General features: G+C 36.3%; 1 protein-coding gene across 1 annotated transcript in view; it reads right to left on the bottom strand.

Annotated features, from left to right (window-relative positions):
* clstn2a (calsyntenin 2a) overlaps positions 1 to 22,275 on the bottom strand; it is a 284,841-nt gene that overhangs the window by 50,192 nt on the left and 212,374 nt on the right. Inside the window, exon 8 of the mRNA XM_073849384.1 lies at positions 18,888 to 19,009. Coding sequence (XP_073705485.1) covers positions 18,888 to 19,009 — 122 coding nt within the window. The remainder of the gene's footprint in view (positions 1 to 18,887; positions 19,010 to 22,275) is intronic.

Genomic DNA, 22,275 nt, shown 5'->3' with positions numbered 1-22,275 from the left:
ATTTTCAACCAAAGTATATTATAGACTTTTCATTAAGACCCTAAAGAATATAAACTTGTGGAAAATGTGCATCTGATGACCCCATTAAAGGCTTGTGCAGGACTGTTTTCTTAATCCCACTCCCACAAACATTATAATATTGAATATAATTTTTGTGCATCAGGGAGTTGCTATCAGTATGCAGAGTATTTAAATTGCTTTGGATGTAACTCGTGTTGGATGTAGGTTTGCCAAATCCACATTTTTTGCCATGGAATTAGGCTGATTTTAAACTGTTGTGGCAGGTTGATTTTTTTCCCTGTGGGTTAAAGGTTTGAAATATTGCATAAATTAGATTTGACTGAAATGCTTGTATTAAACATTTTGCATTCTACCAGTGATAAACTGTGGTAGATATAAGTTTTGTCAAGGACGGCCACTTTGGTAGGAAGCCTTTTAGCTGTGTTTATGATTAATCTGCTTAACGGTGACTAAAATATGTAGTTTAAGAATGGTAATGAAATTTTTTGTGAAAACTAAAATACGGTCACCCTATGTGACACCCCTAATTAACACGATACTGATATTTCATCATTTAAATATCAAGATTATCATAAATACCAGTATAACGTGACTCTAATCAAACTATGACAATGAAAATCACAGGTACTGATATTGTGCTTTATTCAGTGGTAAACGTGTCTAATGTGATTCTGAATATCATTTTGTGTGACATTTATAGCCATACTGAAAGCAACAATAGAACATTTAACTAAGATCTTAAAAATAAAATAAATCAAACATTATTCACACTATCAAGTACCAACAAGTGTATTCTATATAAAAGATTGTTTCAGTCACTCAGTATGTACTGTTAATAATGTTAAAAAGGTTTAATATCCATTAATTAGATTATAAACTTATCTAATTTGTTTGTACATTTTCAGAGCCCGCCCACATGTGCTTCTGATTGGCTGTGATATTTGATTGATTTTGTCTGTGTCACGTCCGGAGTAGACAGTCAAATTGCTTCTCACTGGATTCATGTAGTTTCACGTCTGGTTAGAAACCTAAATTCTATTTTAGGGGGCAATATTTAAAATTTGTCTCAAGTTACTATTATCAAGTACAAAAACAACAAGGATCTCTGGTGACAACATTCATTTAAACATAAGTGATGAAACTAAAAAAAGTGTATAACTAACCAATTTATGTAACTAAACTGAACACATAGCAGTACTTAATTTACATATTTAAATAAAACAAAGAACAGGGACTTCTGGGAACACTGCTAATAACTGTGATTCATTTTTTCTAAGCTAGTTGAAATGACAATTTTGTTACAATGGCCAACAAAAGCATTTAGTTTTTTTCCCCCCAACATAACCACAACAAGAGACATATTTCTCTGTCAGAATCAAACCTCTCTGTTTTCTACATATGGCAAGTTACAAAGGAGATATAAAGTCACGGCCCAATGAAGAGTGACAATTCCATTTTCATTCCTCTCCAGTGCCACTTAAAACACACACTATTTTTTGTAAGAGGAAAAAGGCCATGTTCAGGTACAAGCAAACAGAGCAAGAGGACAAAGGCAAATTACCTGTACTAGTTTACTACTGACAATATTTTTCACTTCCACCTTGCTTTTTTTTAGTTGATATTCCTATATCTTTTTTGAGGTTTGCATATGTTTATTGGCTACAAACCAAAAAAGCCGCTACAGAAGTTAAACCCCATTTGAAAATGAACCTTGTAGTATAAATAAAATAATAAAATAAAATTAAACTGTGCGCTTACAGAAAACCTTTGTAAACTGTTAGGGTATTGCCTCCGTATTTTGGAAGCTTGTATTTGCCTTTACCATTTTACAGTTTTTAATATTCCACCATAGCTGAAAAACCCAGCAGGCATGTCCTTCATGGTGACTTTCTCAGTATTCATTAGGCCGTTTGGAGCCAGATTGCTATTCTACACTTAAACCTTGTTTATCAAGTAAATTTAGTTCACACAGTGGCCACAATTTAAAAATGAAAACAGTCAAGCACCATAAACACAGACCTAATGATCCAATCACACAAAACACGTCACTCAAGGAAAATACTGTGACCAGCATGCAGGCATTAGATTACGATTAAGACACAAAACTGTTGTGACTGAAATCTGACACATCTTGCTGTGTGTAGTGGTGGATGTATTTTGCGGGTGTTGTTTGTTCGGTGGCAGGCACGCTAACAGAGGTGGCGACGGGCCTCTGGTGCTCTGGAAGGTGACTATAAATTACAGGCTGACAGAGTGAGTAATTAGAGCAGGAATTAGACCGTGCCCTCCGGGGACAAAAGTCAACTAAAGAGTGACCTCTCCCAAGCTTCCCAATTTGGAGCCTACACTGTGTAAATTAATCTATTTGCAGCCAAGAGCAGGAGCAAATTGTTTTTACAGTAACAGATATGTGGAAATTGGACAATGGTAATGAGGGTTCACACACAAGTACAAGCATGCACACACAAACAAAGGCATGCTGGAAAAAAAAAAAACCTAAACACCCTTTGCAGAACATTAATACCAAATCATTATACCAAAGTATGTTGATATATATACACACGTACACACAAAAAAAATTGAATTACTATTGGATGTTGATTACATTTAACTTCTGTTATATTCAGTACAGTGTAACTGATCCTAGAACAAGAGCAAAAACTGTGGTATTACTATGGTACCATGTCCAAAAAAGTATTACAGCAATGGTATCACAATGCAATACTATGGTACTTATATATATTCTATAGAACTGTAACTGAGTACTTATAGCATTTATATATTAACTCCAAAGCAATCCAAGAATACCACAGTAATACCAGAGTATACATCCAAAAATACTATGGTAGTACTGTTGTACTTTCAGTACAGTGACGGTATTGCATGGTAATACTATGGTACATCTATATATTCCATAGAAATGACACTGAGTACTCAAAGTATTTATATGGCAACTCAAAGGTATTTCCAAGAATACTGGAGTATTACTAATGTACACACCCTAAAAACTATGGTAGTACTGTGGTACTTTCAGTACAGTGACCGTATCGCATGGTAATACTATGGTACTTCAATATGTTCCAAAGAACGGACACTGAGTACTCATAGTATTTATATGGCAACTCAAAGGTACTTCCAAAAATATCGTAGTAATACCAATGTATACATCCTAAAATACTATGGTAGTACCATGGTACTTCAGTACAGTGATAGTATTGCATGGTAATACTGTGGTACTTCGATATATTCCAAAGTAGTGACACTGAGTACTCATAGTATTTATATGGTAACTCCAAGGTACTTTCAAGAGTACCACAGTATCACCAATGTATACATTCCAAAATACTATGGTAGTACTTTCAGTACAGTGATGGTATTGCATGTTAATACTATGTTACTTCAATATATTTCATAGTACTGACACGGAGTACTCATAGTATTTATATGGCAACTCGAAGGTACTTCCTAGAATACCGCAGTAATACCAAAGTATACATCCTAAAATACTATGGTAGTACCATGGTACTTTCAGTACAGTGATAGTACTGCATGGTAATATTATGGTACTTCGAAATATATATTCCATAGTACTTTAACTGAGTACTCATAGTATTTATATGGTAACACCAAAGTACTTTCAAGAACAGTGTGGTAATACCAATGTGTACCATAGTGTTCCACAGTACAAAGTCTTTTTACAAGGTTTTTCTCATATTTACATTTTTACTGTTTTAGCACAGTAACTGTCCAAAAACACAGTTTTACCATGGTACGCATCCAGAAAACACTGTATCCCCATAGTTCTTACATAAAGTAAATGGTCACTCTATACATATACAATGGTATCTGCATGACACTTCAAGGAATACCGTGCAGTTATCATGGTACATAGGCTACCCAAATAACAACATCCATTTTTTATATATAGGTGAATGATTCATATATATAGAATTGCATGTTCATTTACATGTTATTGGCATGGTGCATGTGGGGGGAAAAAACACTATTAACCCTGCATCCTTGAAAAAAACACATTAATATCATGGTACTTTTTGTAACTGACACATGCAGAGAGGTATTAAAGAAAACAATTTCATCGTCCTTGCATGCACATTTCGACATGTTGACATCCAAAGGCAGTCAGGTTAGGTTGCTCGCTGTGGGTGTGAAAGTAGCGAGTCTCCCACTGGGCTGTTTAATAAAAAAGCAGATATTCTCCCCACACAGTGGTGAGCATTGGCAGCCCTGCAGTTTGCCACACGGCTGCTAACTCATTAGTATGTCAATAATGACACACACGGGTCTGTGTGTCTCCTCTGTTTCCCCAGGGGGCGTGGGTGAGGGAGAAACTTTGAGCGAGTTGATATTTCACGGTGCATCACTGTGACAGTATGTGCACGAGCGTGTGTTTGCGTACGCACTTCTGTGTGCGTTTTTTCATCTCGTAAACAACGTAATGAGACAATAAAATACTCAGCTAATGAGCCTGGGACCGTCTCAAAGGCACATGCCTGTTTAGAATGCAACACCATTGGACACAGAGACAGACGCACAAACACAAGAGCCTCCAAAGGAAAATTTAAGCTTGTTCTTTAGAGAAAGCGCAAATTCCAACTCCAGCTTTCAATTATGAAACGTCATGATAAAGCAGCTGTTGTTCTCCTGCTCAATTTTTCAAGAGAAATCAAAGAGCGTCGATGTGCGTAAAACATGTAGGCTGGTTGCCGATAGCCTCACGCAACCTTTTCAAAGACTTCAAAGTGTCTGCGTCATCTGAATCTCTCAGAAACCTGTTTTTATTTCCAACCCTGTGCCGTTTTAGCTTTTATTTCTAATGTGAGTCTGAGTGTGTAAGTCTGAGCCATTTTCGCATTGAAGAAATACTGCTGTTGACCTCAGACACTGGCTGTTTTATCAAAGATGCTCATTTGACACCTCTAGATCTGATGTGCTTCACACGCTTTCGAAGAGAGAGAGAGAGTGTGAAAGGCTAGGCTAGAGCAAGGAACAGGAGGAGGCAGGGAATGGATGGGGGTAATCGAAAGTGTGGGGGCGAAAGCCAGGAAAATAACTCATTGGAAGTCATCAGAGGAATAGAGGAGCGAATCTCTCCCGCCACTCGGTCCGGGACTGATGGGGAGTTCAGCGTCAGTTCATCAAAACGTACACGCTTTCATATCCACATGTACGCCAATTCAAACCCCGGTTCCGCCGCCGTGCCCTCTAAAGCCATGCGCAAATCTATGCACACTACATCTATCACTCCCTAACATGTACATGCACTCTTTCAGCGGAGTTTTTTCCCTCTTACTCCTGCATTATTGATGCAAATCCATTACACTGGCATGGCACTGGGACCGAGGTAGGCCGGAAAGCGGTTCAGAGGCAGCCTTGTTCCTGGATGAGGACATGCAGCAGCACTCAACCAATCACAATGCAAAGCAATCACTTCAACTTCCACAAGTGCGACACACGTGCGCAAAGATTCAACACATGTGATCAGAAGCTGCCAAAATTGCGATCATATTGTTCAGAAAACAGAATTGGTATTCTTTTTGTGTCTCAAGAGCTCTAGGCGAAGTATTCCTGGTGGAGCGGAGTACAAAATGTACTTTGAAGCAAAACACGGTAGGAGGGAGAGAGAAAGGGGAGAACACCTCCCTCAACCCCCCCGAAAAAGAACGTCAGACTGAATATTTTGGTGCTGCTATATTTGGAACGTCAAAATAAAAAAGGAGCAAAAGGAGAAACCGTGTAGATGAAAGTCGAGTGAAAACTGATGTGTTTTTTAGTTCTCCCTCACTCTCTCTATATCTCACATGACCAGCTTTTAGTGAAAAGTTGTGAAGAGGTGTATGGTCGTAAAAGGAGGCGGTGGTGGCTGGCGCTGATGGACGAGCAAAATTTGTTCAGCTAATGTGGAAATAGAGCTGTACAGATGCATTATTCAGAGACTCATGATTATTTCACAGCGCCAAGCAGCCTTCAGGTACATCACAATAGGCTTTGATTATGGCAAGACGCGAAGCATGAAAAGAACAAGAATGCAAATACAGGCTTAGAGCTAATACAAAACACAATAGTTTTGCAACTTTTTTGACTCTAGTGACTTCCCGCGCTCTTTCCCCATTCTTTATATGCATAATAAGAACATGTAAACGAGTGAATGACATTTCAATCTATTTGAATTCTAATAGAAAGTGTTTCAGATTGTGGTGGGTTTCATTTATCTCACCATTGTGTTTTTGTGGCCATATACAATAAGTATGGGATTGCTTTGAGAAGACCCTGAACACATAATTCTCTAAAATATGACGCATAATGCAAATGACATGCAAGACATGTAAAAGGCATATACACATAGAATAAGAAATCAATTTATTATGTATGTACCAAGGGCAGAGCCTCCTCAAAATATTAGATGAAAAAATAGTGCAAAAATCATACAATGCCAATATTACAAAATATAACATGAAAAGTGTATAAAACATTATCAAATATTTGTCCAATATCGACACCGGCATGTAAAGTTACAGCAGGATTCTGCGTCTCTCTTGCCTCCCCTGAGCCCATTGAGTTTTAACAGACCCCCTAAAGCATGCAGTGAGTTTAATGGGGGGTAATTGAGAATTAATGGGGGAAAGGAGGCAATTTTGGCATAACGATATGATTGAATATGATTGGTTATGTTTGGCTGTCTTGGTTAATGTGATAATTCCCGCCTCTTGTGTTTGTCCGCATTCACCATCAGTCTGAATGAACAATATAATGGTGTTAATGGGAAGACTAAATTGAAAATGTAAATACATGACCCACACATTGTAAGGGTGTAACGATACAGGTATTGGTATAGAACCGCTCGGTACGAGGCATTTGGTTCTGTACGCATTACAAACCGAAAGATTAACAGGACTAATCCCATTACATTTGGATTTCATCTATGAATGAACAATATAATGGCGTTAATGGGAAGATTAAATTGAACACGCAAGTAAATAACCCAAAATTAGTAGGGGTGTAACGATACACACATTTGGTTTGATATGCATTACAAACAGAACCAACCAAATGGTTGGATGTGATGGTGAGGTAGTTCATTAGAGTTTTCCCTCTTTTCCTCACTTTTATTTGCTTTTAAATAGCTTGTAAATGCCCATGCTTTGAATTAATGGCAATTTGGCGTCAATTAACTGAATTGACAACAGCAAAACACGACAAACTCACTTATTTGAAATATAGAATGTTTAATGTATAATCAAAATCAATACAAATACACCATGCTAGATGCCTAATATAAAATAACAAATAACTTACACAAAGTTTAAATATAAGACATGGTGGAACCAAATAAATAAGAAACGAATGTTTAAAAAAAGATTTCAAAATCATCTTAGATAAACAGCAAAAGTCAAAAGGCCTTCCAAAGTCTCAAATATTTATAAAGCAGACGCTTTTGTATTTGGTTTCTAAACTAAATCTTTCGCCAACCTCTTGTCTTTCTCATGTCACTCATCAGCTTGACTCTCCTCACGTAATAAATGAAATCTGACTCCTGACGATGATCTGAGATGCGACTGTACTCTATGATGTTAGTTTTAATAAATAAATAATTTGTGAAAATAAAAATTTCTCTGGTATTTCTTACTTTTTGCTCTATCGTAAATGTACCGAACCATGACACCAGTGCGTCATATCGAACCAAACTTTACATCCCTAAGACTTTGTTACATCAAAATAATACCTAAAATGGCCTGGAAACATGATTTGTGGGAGTTTTTAGTGAGTAACCAGCTTAATGAAATTTTAGGGTCTGTGACCAATATATACTGAGCTTTGAAGACCGATAATCCAAAAATTTCATGAAGAGCAATATATGTTCCGTGAATCCATGAATATCGATGGCACATACTACATGAACAATTCGATTTTAATGAAGCAAAGATTAATTGTTCACTGCAAAAGCCTCATTCTGAGTCCTGTCTGAATGGCAGTGAATGGCATCACTGGGAGTAATTCAAGCTTTCAAAAAAGTCTCTGATAGTTTATTACTGGGGTTTCAATCAATAAACGTGATTTTTCCACACCTGGAGGACAGACGTCTTTTTACAATGATCGGAAGAACTGTCAAATGGGCGTGACTTTGCAAACAAATGGCTAATAACTGAAACATTGATGGAAAGCAGAATGCTTGCTGGTACAGACAATTTGCGATCTGTCATAACATATTGTAGCTTTCAGAAGCCTGTGTTTTGCTTTTTGCCTACAGCTTTCGGAAGCAACATTCTAATAAAAAAAATAGTAATTATCTATTGACTCTCCATGCACCAGCTGCCACTAAAATCAATTCATTTTTGTAACCTGTTCTTCATTTTTTGGAAAAGAGAAGAAATGTTGAAAAATAAGTTTAAATAATGGCATTTCTTCGCATAAACACTTGTGTGTATTTGATGTAAATCTGTGTAAATACCTGGAAAATCAAACGACACATGTTCCTCCCCTGCTTTATATTAGCTTTAAGCACCAGTGGGACTCATCTATTTGTCTATAGTTTAAGTTTTACAGCATTCGATAAGCTGCACGCTCTCCTCTGAGAGATCTCATTATAAGTCTTCATGTATTCATTAAAGTAAGTAAGCGGTCATGCATAGAACGCAATCCATCTTAAACAAAACAATACAGCGTCTTAAGCGCATCGCCGAAGGAAGCCACAGATGTGGTGCGTGTAATTGTGAGTAGATAAGCGTACAATGAATGTCATATTGACAGGACGGAGTGTAATTTTCTGCCGCAGCGGTGCGGGTCAATGATCTGAGCGAGACGGGGATAAATGACACGCCTGCACAGGCTTTTCCACGCCCGTACCGATTGGTCGAGGTGGGCCACGCACGGACCCTCGGTACGTGCACACACACCTCCGATCAATGCGCAGAAGTGTCGATGCAAACAAATCTTTGAGTATCGATTTAGGCCGGTGTTTGAAGAGCTATTAACGGATGATTCACCTTGCGTCTTAACCAATGTTTTCATAGATCTGCCGAGAGCTCGTGGATGGGTTCCATATGTCTCTGTTTAATGGCCATTGAGGAAAAAAATGATGGGTCATTTTTATAGCTTTAATTCAATGCAACCATTCAGTGCATTGCTCATTTTAATAGAAAAAGCCATGCCCCGCTGAAAACACCAGATGAACTATGTGTACTGCCACTGAGAGGACGTTGGGGACTAGATCAAAGCCTTTATTGCTTCACGACCACCTCTGTATTTGTAGGTATCCAAAGTTTATCCAAAAATGTGTTTTTATTATTTACTCACCATCTTATTTTTTTAAACCTGCTGGTATTTTACCTTAAAACAGATACTGTAAGTTTGTGATGCAACAGCAGTTCACCAGGGGCTGTGAAGCTCTAAAAAACACAAGAAAACAAAGCTTAAAAAAGGCAATACGATTATGTTTGCATTGTACGTTGCAAGTTTCATGAACCCATACAAGTGTTGTGAGAAACTGATTAAAATTTAAGTAGTTATTCAGCAATAATCCAATGTTAGCCCATAATGACCTTTGGTTTAACCTGCCATATGACAAGAGGGGGAAAATAAATGAAAAATAAAAAGCATTTAAAAAAGAAAAAATGTATTTAAAGCATACCTTTTTTGTTTTAAGTTTATTTTATTAGTTTTATTTTTGCAAACAATTGTAGAAAATCTACTGTAAGTATATTTGATTTTAAAAAAGGCAAATTTTATTTATTCTATAACATTTATTATTATTTTTTTTTTGGCCTATAGCCTTCAATGAAGTTTGATTTTTTTGATTGACACTTCCAAGTTTTTCAAAAAATTTATTTTTTATTATTTACTCACCATCTTAATCTTTTAAACCTGCTGTTATTTCACCTTGGAACATATACTGTAAGTTTGTGATGCAACAGCAGTTCACCATGGGCTGTGAAGGTCCAAAAATATAAGATAACAAAGCATAAAAGAGGTAATACGATTATGTTTGCGTTATATGTTGCAAGTTTTATGAACCCATACGTAAGGTGTGAGAAACATGATTTGTGGGAGTTTTTAGTGAGTAACCAGCTTAATGAAATTTCAGGGTCTGTGACCAATATATACTGAGCTTTGAAGACCGATAATCCAAAATTTTTTAAAAACAGTTAAATGTTTAAAATTTAAGTAGTCATTCACCAAAAATCAAATGTTGGCCCACAATAATCTTTGGTTTGGCCTTGCATATATGAAAAATAAAAAGCATTTTGGAAAAAAAAAATGCATGGATTTGAAGCATATCTTTATTTTTGATTTATCATTTTTGTTTTACGTTTATTTTATTAGTTTTATTTCTGCAAACAATTGTAGAAAACTTACTATACTTGCATTTGATTTTTTAAAATGCAATTTTTAATATATTACAATATAATTGGATATAAAACAACATTTATTCTTTTGGCCTATGGCCTTCAATCAAGTTAGATTTTTTGATTGACACTTCCAAGTTTATCCAAAAATGTATGTTTATTATTTACTCAACATCTTATTTATTCAAAACTGCTGTTATTTCACCTTGGAACATATACTGTAAGTTTGTGATACAACAGCAGTTCACCAGGGGCTATAAAGGTCCAAAAATATAAGAAAACAAAGCTTAAAAGAGGTAATACGATTATGTTTGCGTTATATGTTGCAAGTTTCATGAACCCATACAAGAGGTGTGGGAAACTGATTAAAATTTAAGTAGCCATTCACAAATAATTAAATGTTGGCCCACTACAATCTTGTGTTTGGCCTGTCATATCACAAGAGGGGGATAATTATAAAAATAAAAAGCATTTAGGAAAAAATGCAGTAATCCAATGTTGGCCCATAATGATCTTTGGTTTGGCCTGCCATATCACAAAAGGGGGAAAAATATGAAAAATTAAAAAAATGCATGCATTTGAAGCATATCTTCATTTTTTATTAATCTTTTTTTGTTTTATGTTTATTTTATTAGTTTTATTTTTGCAAACAATTGTAGAAAATTTACTCTACATGCATTTGATTTTTAAAATGCTAATTTAATATATTACAATATAATTGGATATAAAACAACATTTATTTTTTTGGGCCTATGGCCTTCAATCAAGTTAGATTTTTTGACTGACACTTCCAAGTTTATCAAAAAATGTATGTTTATTATTTACTCAACATCTTATTTATTCAAACCTGCCGTTATTTCACCTTGGAACATATAGTGTAAGTTTATGACGCAACAGCAGTTCACCAGGGGCTGTGAAGCTCCAAAAAATACAAGAAAACAAAGCTTAAAAGACGTAATACGATTAAGTTTGCGTTATATGTTGCAAGTTTTATGAATCCATACAAGGGTGTATATTTTTGATTTACCTTTTTTGTTTTAAGTTTATTTTATTTGTTTTATTGTTGCAAACAATTCTAGAAAATATACTGTATGTGCATTCGATTTAAAAATGCTAATTTTAATATAATATAATATAATATAATTGGATATAAAAACAAAATTTCTGTTTTGGCCTATGGCCTTCAATCATGTTTGATTCTTTGATTGACACTTCCAAGTTTATCCAAAAATGTATTTATATTATTTATTCACCATCTTATTCTTTCAAACCTGCTGGTATTTTACCTTGGAACAGATACAGTAAGTTTGTGATGTAACAGCAGTTCACCAGGAGCTGTGAAGCTCCAAAAAATACAAGAAAACAAAGCTTAAAAGAGGTAATACGATTATGTTTGCGTTATACGTTGCAAGTTTCATGAGCCCATACAAGTGTTGTGAGAAATTGACTAAAATTTAAGTAGTTATTCAGCAATAATCCAATGCTGGCCCATAATGACCTTTGGTTTGGCCTGCCATATCACAAGAGGGGAAAAATATATGAAAAATAAAAAGCATTTTGAAAAAAAAAATGCATGCATTTAAAGCATACCTTCATTTTTTATTTATCTTTTTTATTCTTTGTAGTAAAAAGTACAATGAAAAACAACATTAGCCCACTGACTTCTTAACTGTAGGAACACAAGTGAGGGTGAATAAATGGCAGGATCGTCATTTTTGGGTTGACTTTCCCTTTAAATGTTGGTCTGTACCTCACACAAAGGTGGTCTGTACCTATCAACTTAAAATACAGGACACAAATCATATAAACTACTTCTATGTAGTTGTATGGTGCTTTTAAGCCTTTCAGATTTCACTATGGATAGAAAAAAGCTTATTTCTTTTCCGAAAACATCATCTATCAGCATACAGGTTTGTAACAACACGAATGACAACATATCATTTTTAATTGAACTATTCCTTTAAACAACAATAAGACTGAAAACCTCTAATCCAAGTGATTAGAAGGAGAGACAAACAGAAACAAAGTTAGAAAGTGAGCAATAAAAAAGACAAATAGTAGAGAATAACCCCCCTTCAAGTATTTCCCACCTCTCACTTGGCATCCCTCCCTCCCTCTCCATCATTCTTTCCCTCTCAACGAAAAGAGGGGGGAAAAAAGCTAAAGAGGCAGGTGTGAGGAAGATTGCAAAATCAATAGGGCTAAATGGAGTTGCAGCGGAAGCCATTGAGTGTCCTCTCAGAGTGCTGATGAGACTGCAAAGAGCAGCATTTGGATGAGATGCCTAACAGCCAACACCCTGTCTTTTTCCCCGCTCTCTATCTCTCTCTCTCTCTTCAACCTAAAGTGTGTCTGCCGTGCTATCACCGCAAAGCTATTTTACTAGATCAATGTCGGGTCTTTAATAGAACATGACGCTCACACTGCCGCAGGCCGCTCGGCTGGGGTGGAGTCCGAAGCGTCAATCAAATCTTCTACAGGTGCCTTATATCAGCGTACTGCCATAGTGACAGAAATACCACAGCACCTGCGGTCCCTCCCTTACTTCCTGACAGACTTGTCAACAGGGCCTGACTGACACAAACACATTCAAAACCTTCTACTCAGATGACAAGCACCCTAAGTAATGTGACTTTCTCACATAACCGTATTGGCAATCTGTGCATCTGTGGGTCCAAAGAAACCCTGACACACGACAGTAAAACTTCCCATATGAACAGTTTTATCCTATAATAGCCACTCATGGACTATTCACTTGCCATCTGATGTACAGCACATAAGAAGGGTAAAATCTAGTCAAAATTGCAAACAGCAACTTCCTGTTTTTGCTTGTAATGAGCACTGGTGATTGTGAGGATGGGCTAATCACTGAATTTGCTCATTTTTGTGACGTTTGTGGCTTGGAAGCTTAGAAAATAGGGATCTGGGTTGATATAGCAGGTGCTTTTGTCACTGGATTAGCTAAAATCCAATTTTGGTTAGTGGCATCAGAGACACTTTATGGCAAGTAAACTAAATATAAATGAGAAAAACTAAACATTTTAATTTGTTTTCTGAGAGGTATTTTAACTAGAGCAGCAAAACGATTAGTCGTGATAAATCGATTCAAAAATAAAAGTTTATGTTTGCATACTATATGTTTGTTTGTACTGTGTATATTATGTATATTATTATGTATATATAAATACACACATATGTATATATAAAAAATATTTGTATGCATTGTATGCATTTGTATAATTTATATTATATCTAAACATAAATATTTTACGTATAAATCTAAAATATTTGTACTTAATATATACATGTATTTGGTCTTATTTATATATACATAATAAATATACACCGTACACATGTAGTATGCAAACAAACTTTTATTTTGAATCGATCACGACTAATCGTTTTGCAGCTCTAATTTTAATTAAATATGAAAATGTTTAATTAAAGCTGAAAATACTATTTTGTGTGTGTACTGTGTATATTATGTATATATAAATACACATATATGTATATATGTAAAAAAAATACTTGTATGTATTTTATGTATTTGTATGTAAACACTTGTATATAATTTATATTATATAAATATTTTACATATTTTTCCTTAATATATACATGTATGTGTGTGTATTTATATATACATTATAAATATAAACAGAATACACACATATAGCATGCAAACATAAACTTTTATTTTGAATCGATTAATCGTTTTGCGGCTCTAATTTTAATTAAATATTAATTTTGGACAGCTGGAAATACTATTTTGGGGTGTTTTCTGCCGTATTTTCATGGCCAGAACAGTTTAAAATCAGTTAAACTACTTGATAAATATTAAAAAGGGCACAAAGGAAAGAAAGTAGGAATAAAACAAATTTAAGAAGTATTTTATGCTCACCAAGGCATATTATATTTGATCAAAATATAGTAAAAACAGTAATATTACTACAATTTACAGTAACCGTTTTACATTTTAATATGTTTTAAAATGCAATTAATTCCTCTGATGGCAAAGCTGAATTTTCAACAGCCATTTCTGCAGTCTTCGGTGTGACATGATTCTTTTGAAATGACTCTAATATATAGATTTTGTGCTCAAGAAACATTTCTATGATACATTTTTTCAAAAAATATATAGTTGGAAAAAAAAACTTTTCTTTGAAAATATATAAACAAACAAATAAACTTCTGAGGAGTAATTTCAGGGAAATAAAATTCTAGTTTTCCTGCTGACATTTCACATACTTAATAATAATAAAATCCTTGTCAATGACATTAAAAGCAGTCCCGTACAATAAGTAGTACAATTTTACATTAATCCACTCCTAAATGTCACAAACAAAGTGGTCGCTTTTTCTGTTTAGCCCTTTCTAAGTTAGCTGCTCTAGGCCCGAACAAGCTTAAAAGTGGATAAGACATTATGCAGAAGAGTCAAAAGTTTGTTTGTTGAGATTAAAGATGAAAACCAAACTAACTACGGTGACATTTACAACAGGATAATCTGTTGTTTAGGTATCAGTAGCAAGCAGTCAGAGGGAGGGCAGAGAGAAGAGAAAGAAAAACAGATGCGTCTCATGTTGGGAACAGAGCTGTGCTGTGCTCCGAGATCAAGGCGAGCATATTCTGTTTACTGCCTCCAAGCTGGAGAGACACCATTATCAAACCATGCTGGAGAAGAGGTACATGGCAGGGAAAACAGGAAGAGAGAAAATGCACTGAAGTGTAAACAAGCACATTCACACCTTCTCTCGCACTCTCTCCTTTTTTCGCATGCTTTCATTTGCAAGCAGATATCAGATGGGAAGAAATACTCTTCCCTACAAAAATCAACAAAGTGGCCATGAAAGATAAATGCACAAGAAAGACATACAGAGAATATCACAGCAAATCGGTAAAACACAAACCAACAGCTGTATGGAGTCTTTTTTTTTTTTTTTTGGCTCTGCAGTGTTTCATGCGGTGGATGCTGACAGGATTGTAAGTAAAAGTGCAGCTCTTTCTACAGCTGACATTGTTTTATGGCAGCCTGTCTGCTGATCCCATATTGTTTACTTGTGTTCCTCATCACCTGGCTGAGCTCCGCCTGACCACAGGAAAAGAGCTGAAGCTTTGAAAGGAGCTCATTTTCCCTCTGACCTGTAACAAACTAAGTACAGCCGTCAAGAACACTGAGGCAGAACCAGTCGTCAGACTGAGCTTACTGTTTATTGTCATAATAATTGCAGTCAACATGGACTCTATGCCTGCCTGGAATAATTATATGCTGGTTAAAAAAACACATGCAAATTATGACTTATATAAACTCAAAATACATAAAAACTAGGAATGCACAGTAGTTTGTTATATTATGCTTTTGTAAATACAGCAAAAATGTGAAATATTATTATAGTTTAAAATATCTGTCTATTTAAAAATGAAAACCCTGTCATTAATTACTCACCCTCATGTTGTTCCAAACCTGTAAGACCTTCATTTGTCTTCAGAACACAAATTAAGGTAATTTTGAAAAATCTGAGAGCTTTCTGACTGAATAGAGAGCAAGGGTCCAACCACGTTCAAGGTCCAGAAAGGTACCAAGAACATCAACAAAATATTTGACAGTTCAAATGTAATTTTATAAAGCTACGAGAATACTTTTTGTCCGCATCACCCTAGCTGCATTTTGGAGAGTACCACAATGTATGTGCGTCCTTTGATTTAGAAGCCTGCGCCGCCCGCTCCCGCAGAAATATGTTATCTAGTCCTGCTCCCGCCCGTAACATTTATGTTTTGTCCCGCTCCAACCCGCAAAAGCCAGCATAAAAGTAACCTATATAGATTTTTTCAGTACATCAATGAAATTGACGCAAAATAGTTCTGTAACATCTCGTAAACTCCACAAGGGGTGATCAAACGTTCAGAGTCTATGTCCATGATAAACAACGGAAAACTGTCCTCTTCAGGGTAGTGTTAGCCTATTTGTGTAATGATGTGTGTAAAAGCATATGGAATGCTTTTATGGATCCACTATCAAAAGCCTGTCAGAGCAAGTACAGACGGTCAAATGTTTACATCCCCCTTTCAGAATCTGCAAAATGTTAAATATTTTACCAAAATAAGAGGGATCATACAAAATGCATGTTATTGTTTATTTAGTATTGACCTGAATAAGATATTTCACATTAAAGATTTTTACATATAGTCCACAAGAGAAAATAATAGTTGAATTTAATAAAAATGACCCCCGTTCAAACGTTCACATCCCATTGATTCGTAATACTGTGTGTGTTACATCAATGATCCACAGCTGTGTTTTGTTTGTTTAGTTGCTCATAAGTCCTTTGTTTGTCCTGAACAGTTAAACTGCCTGCTGTTCTTCAGAAAAATTCCTCAGTTCCCACAAATTATTTGGTTTTCCAGCATTTTTGTGTATTAGAACCCATCTCAACAATGACAGTATGATCTTTTCCCACTGAGGACAACTAAGGGACTCATGTGCAACTATTACAGAAGGTTCAAATGCTCACTGATGCACCAAAAGGAAAAAAACATGCATTAAAGGTGCCATAGAATGCATTTATGTTAAACTGTTCTCTGATATATACATAGAAGGTATATGGCATAGGAACGGGCAAGAAATCTCCAGAAACGGTTTTACAGGTCCATTTACAACCCTAGGATTTGTCCCTAGAATGAAATGCTCTGTTATTGCCTTATTTGGAAGCTTCATGAATATTAATGAGCTCTGCTCTGATTGGCTGTTTCACAGAGCTGCTCATCTCTATAGCTGGCACATTGATAAAAATATATATTTAATTAGGAGCTCTAGCCGCTTTTAATATGTGGTTTGTTGAATCTGCCGTTTTGAATCGCCGACATTTTAGTCTCATTACTGTGATCGCATGTGCTCTGTGTAAAGTTACAATGCAGAGGGAGTGCTTACTTACCACACAAGTTTAGCTGCTTGTCAGTGATACTCGGGATCTGTAAATCATTCGCCATCATCAGCGCAGTTATTTCTCCATCATTCACCATCATCAGCGCAGTCATTTCTCTGTTTATGTGGTAAGTGAAATCTTTTGTACTGCAATGTAACAGGCTAGCGCTAGCATTAAGCTAACCGTGTCCCTTCAGTGGATTGCCTTGTTTTACTGATGTGCTGATGTTACGATGATTGGGCGATGCAAATGTTGGGGACGTAACTATTAACGATCCCGGGACTATTGCGTAACAGTCGGTGTTATGTTGGAATTGACCTATTTTTCGGTGGTCTTTTGCAAACACTAGATTTATATAAGAAGGAGGAAACAATGGTGTTTGAGACTCATGGTATGTCATGTCCATGTACTGAACTGTTATTATTTAACTATGAACTTCAGTATTGCTAAGAGTATTCATTCGGCAACTGAAAATCAATGACATCCAATAGTTTTCTCACTGCAAATCGCTTTCAGTGTGAACGCCTCTCTACAGGGTCAGTTCTCTTGGAGTGACCTGAGGTTAAGTGGCTCGCTCAAGGGCACAAGAGCCAAAGCTCACGTCTCATCCTATGAAGGGCTCAAATGTATGAGCTTTCGGCTCCCTGCCCAGATCTTTCACTGCTATGCTACACAACTGCCACAGCGAGAAAACAAATGTAATATTACTAAAGCAGCCAAATTTTCTCGCATCTTAGTTTCGGCTAATCAAAACATCTGCGAAAAATTCTGCCGCACACAAGCTTCTGGACTGTGACCAAAACCTGAACTCCAGAGTCCTACTTACAGTAATTGATCTAGACTATTGATCAAAGGCCTCTCAGCCAACGATCTGTTCTGTGGATTTGAAAAGGACAAAAAAGTCTTTCAACGACATACAGGGTGTTTACTCAATAGATACGCATATATTAACAGCAGGTCAGAGGGATCTGAGAGGTTGCGCTTGTGCTAGCGCACGTCTGGATGTGAGAATGTGTATGTGCGTGTAATTTGCGGTTAAGGACTGGTGTGGGCGAAGGACTATCATTATGTTCCCTGCGAGAGGTCATTGCTGTGGAGAGCTTTTCATACTGATTACACATGTCTCTCACCTCGGCTCTCTGCTCCCCTTGGCAAGCGCGGTGACACACATATAAATCCGTTTAGTGCTCTCAATCAAAAATTAGTCCGCACTCAACGTTAGCCAAGGGAAATGCTGGAAATTTGAGAAAATCAAGGTGTTTCCAAACACAAACAAGCTGGATTATGAGCCAAATAAGCACTGGGAGAGAAAACGTGAGTGCTGTCTTTGCGTCAGCTTTCCAATTTGTCCTTCTGATAATAATCATTTTACCAGTGACACATCACTCGTCGCAACGGAAAGATCATTCACACGGATAATGAATAATTCAAAAAACAGGTAATTGAAAATTATACAGAGCGAACTTCACTTCACAAGTGATTACTATAAATGGAGCCCGATCGGTGTGGCATTTTTCCCGTCCTGTTTATCACAGGGCTGGTTGTGATGTTGACATGCATGTGTGACGGTGGCCCGGGGGCTCCTCACCTGTTCCAGCCTCCAGTGGAATTCTGCCGGCCTGAAGGAGTCCAGCTGAATAAAGTCTCGCCTCAGAAGAAACACCAGACGGCAGTTATGAACGTACAGAGAGTAATGATGCCTGTTCATCTCTGTAAAAAGAAAACACAGAAAAGCCTAACTGTAAATGTGTCAAATAAATGATAAATAAGTCGGTTTATTTTAGAACTTTTTTTTGTAAAATAACTTTTCTACAAATCACTCACAATGTTTGTCAAAGCACGAACGTCATGTTGATAAAAGATTTACATTTATAGATCTCCATGCCTCGTTCTGAGAGCTTGTCTGAACTGCATAGTCATGTTAGAAAACCTCTCGACTGTTATACAAGTCTGAGTTATAAAAATTACACTACAAACAAGGAGATAAGTCTTGACATACAGAAAAATGAACAGATACTGTGATACTCCAGAAACTCTAAAGAGAATAATTCCAGTCAGGGATGGACTGACTGACAGGATATAATCCATGAATCCTGCTCAAATATCCAGGGATAACCAGCTTAAAATTTGCATTTTTTACTCATTTAAAGAAAGAACATATTGAATCAAATAATCCTAAAAAGTGTACTGTGGTTTGCACAAAAATATTAAACAGCACAACTGTTCAACACAAGATTGATAATATTTTTTTTTGTCTAAAGACAGAGTAATGGCTGCTAAAACTTCATTATATATTATATAATATATTTTACTTAATTTTAGTGCTGCGTTTTGACACAAATTAACTATTTGATTCGATTCTGGCTCACAAGATTGTGATTTGACTTGATTCCTGAATCAATATTGATTGTTTTGGACATTTATCAGGTACAGGAAAGAAAACAATCTCTCAACTAATGCTGTAAAATATACATGAGAGTCAGCAGTGATGGGAATAACAGTGTTATATATAAACAGAGTTACTAACAGCATTACTTTTTCAGTAACAAGTAATCAAACGAATTACTGTTTCCTCCATTACAACGCCGTTACTGACAATAAAATGCAGCGTTACTATAACTGAGCTCACTGAAGTGGTTTTCATCCGAGTAGGCTCTCAGCCATGGGACCCGCAAAGCTTTGCATTGCATTTTTCTACTGAGGTAAATTCTAGCTTATTCCTCTTAGTGCGTCTTCTTCCAGAAACGAAAGTAGCTGAGACCAACTTAATGAATGTTCACTTTGTTTACGGAGTTGATGTGGGGGTGTACCTACATGTCTCACGTGGATGTTTAAAATTTGAAAAGTGGAGCCGCTCGAGGGCATGATTACATTAAAGATGAGTTTAGACAAGAAACACTGGAGCTCGCGTTGGTATCATACGGATTACTTTATCAGAGAATATTCGTTTTCGACATGACTTAATTTACAAGTAGACATATCAAGCTTTCTACACATATAATTCTTATGTCTGCCAAGTAGGAGTTTGCAGAGATTCAGGTTGTTTTATTTACCTGTCTGTGAAAAGAAATGATGGAGACTAAACGGCTGAGAGCGCACCCTGTATATTTTCTTTATTTTAAAAAAAGTACATTATTCTGTTGTTATTATGATTATACACAAAAAAAGTAGAGCCTTTGCGGTTTCTAACGATGCCTTATTCTTATCTGGGGGATGTTTTTCATGTCCGCGAGTTGAAGCGACCACAATGATGTGATAATTAGCCACTGGAAGGTGTCTGTCACATTGTCCCACAGCAACATTAAAATAGTGTAGATTAGTGTACAATGTTTTATTCATTTAACATATGTAATATTAGGGGCATCTAAGTTATATGACATATTTGATTTTGAAAGTAACACAGTAGTTACTTTCCATGGTAATTATTTACTTTTATGATGATGTAACTTAGTTACTATTTGTGAAAAGTAACTATAACTAATTACTTTTTTAAAAGTAACATGCCCAACACTGAGAGTCAGTTGGTACTGCATTACTATAATATTAAAGGTTAAAATTAACTTTTTCTTTCTTTCTTTCTTTCTTTCTTTCTTTCTTTCTTTCTTTCTTTCTTTCTTTCTTTCTTTCTACATTTGGGTTACCACTGCGGACATCTAATGTTTACTTGAAATTGATCATCACTAATAATTTAAAATATAGATCATCTTTAGCAAATCAATAAATCAATTTCCATTTTTCATATTGTACAGTACAATATAATGTTGCAATCCTTAAAATCACACCTGCACCATTTGAAACTATTTTAGTTTTTAGTGTTTTTACAGTTTTAGATTAAATATTAGAGAATTCTAATATTAGCCATTTATTAGTCAGTTGCCATAACATCGGCTTAGTGGTATCAGCCAGAATTTTATCTTAGTCAAGCTGGTAAACCACCTTAGCTGAGACTGTGACAATAGCTACCAGCAACAAACCCTGTTCAAAAAACCATTTTGACCCTTAAGCTGGTATTACATTTTTCCCCAGCTTTATTCAAACTAAACGTCAACCTACAACAATGCTAAATCCTAACAGGATGCGGATGAGAGAGCTGCCATTCAATCTCAGACTCCCGTTAAAGCGTTTTTTCTCTGTTATTGACACGTTTTACTGTCCATCACGTTTCTCTCTCAAAGCAAGACTGGACTGCTTTCACGCTTTCTCTGAAACCTCTCATTGATCAAGGTGGCTGCCACGTCTCCTCCACACGGCGCCCCTCTCCACTCACCTCAACGCTGCCTCTGTGCTTCTGCTCGATGTCTCTCGTGCGACTGCTTTTAGTGCATGTTGAATTGATTAAGTCTCACACCTACTCAACATGACGCCTGGGATCAATGAACTCGAAAGAGTCCTGCCAAGCAGTCGGCCCCCATCAGGGCCACTCGGTCTCAGAGAATTGGCCACTGACAGTCACGCTGCATTTCTTCCTGACTAGAGTTTCCCTTTAACCTCCAGAGAATTGTGTTCTGAAACACTTTTTAATCCAGATTTAATCCATAGTCTTAATCTCTCTCCCTAATGCTGCTAGGCATTGTCTGGTACTGATAAAACTTTTCTCTGGTGTGTCTGACACATCTGTAGCACTGATCTCTTCAAATCTAAGTAACTGTGGTTTTATATATATAGTTCACCCAAAAATGAAAATGCTGATTACTCACCCACATGTTGTTCCAAACCCGTAAAACCTTTGTTCATCTTCGGAATACAAGTTAAGATGTTTTTGATGAAATCCGAGAGCTTTCTGTCCCTGCATAGACAGCAATGCAACTGACACGTTCAAGACCCAGAAAGGTAGCAAAACTATGAAATAGCCCATGCGACATCAGTGGTTCAACCTTTATTTTATAAATGTATGAAGCATGTGTCATGGTACTCTTGTAAAAGTCAAAGACTGACACAGAAGTTGAATTGTTGAATGAAGTCATTATTTTAGTTTT

Source organism: Garra rufa, chromosome 10 (genome assembly GCF_049309525.1).
Source record: "Garra rufa chromosome 10, GarRuf1.0, whole genome shotgun sequence".
NCBI lineage: Eukaryota > Metazoa > Chordata > Actinopteri > Cypriniformes > Cyprinidae > Garra > Garra rufa.
Note: the sequence above shows the minus strand (reverse complement) of the source record. Positions and strands in the feature narration are given on the sequence as shown.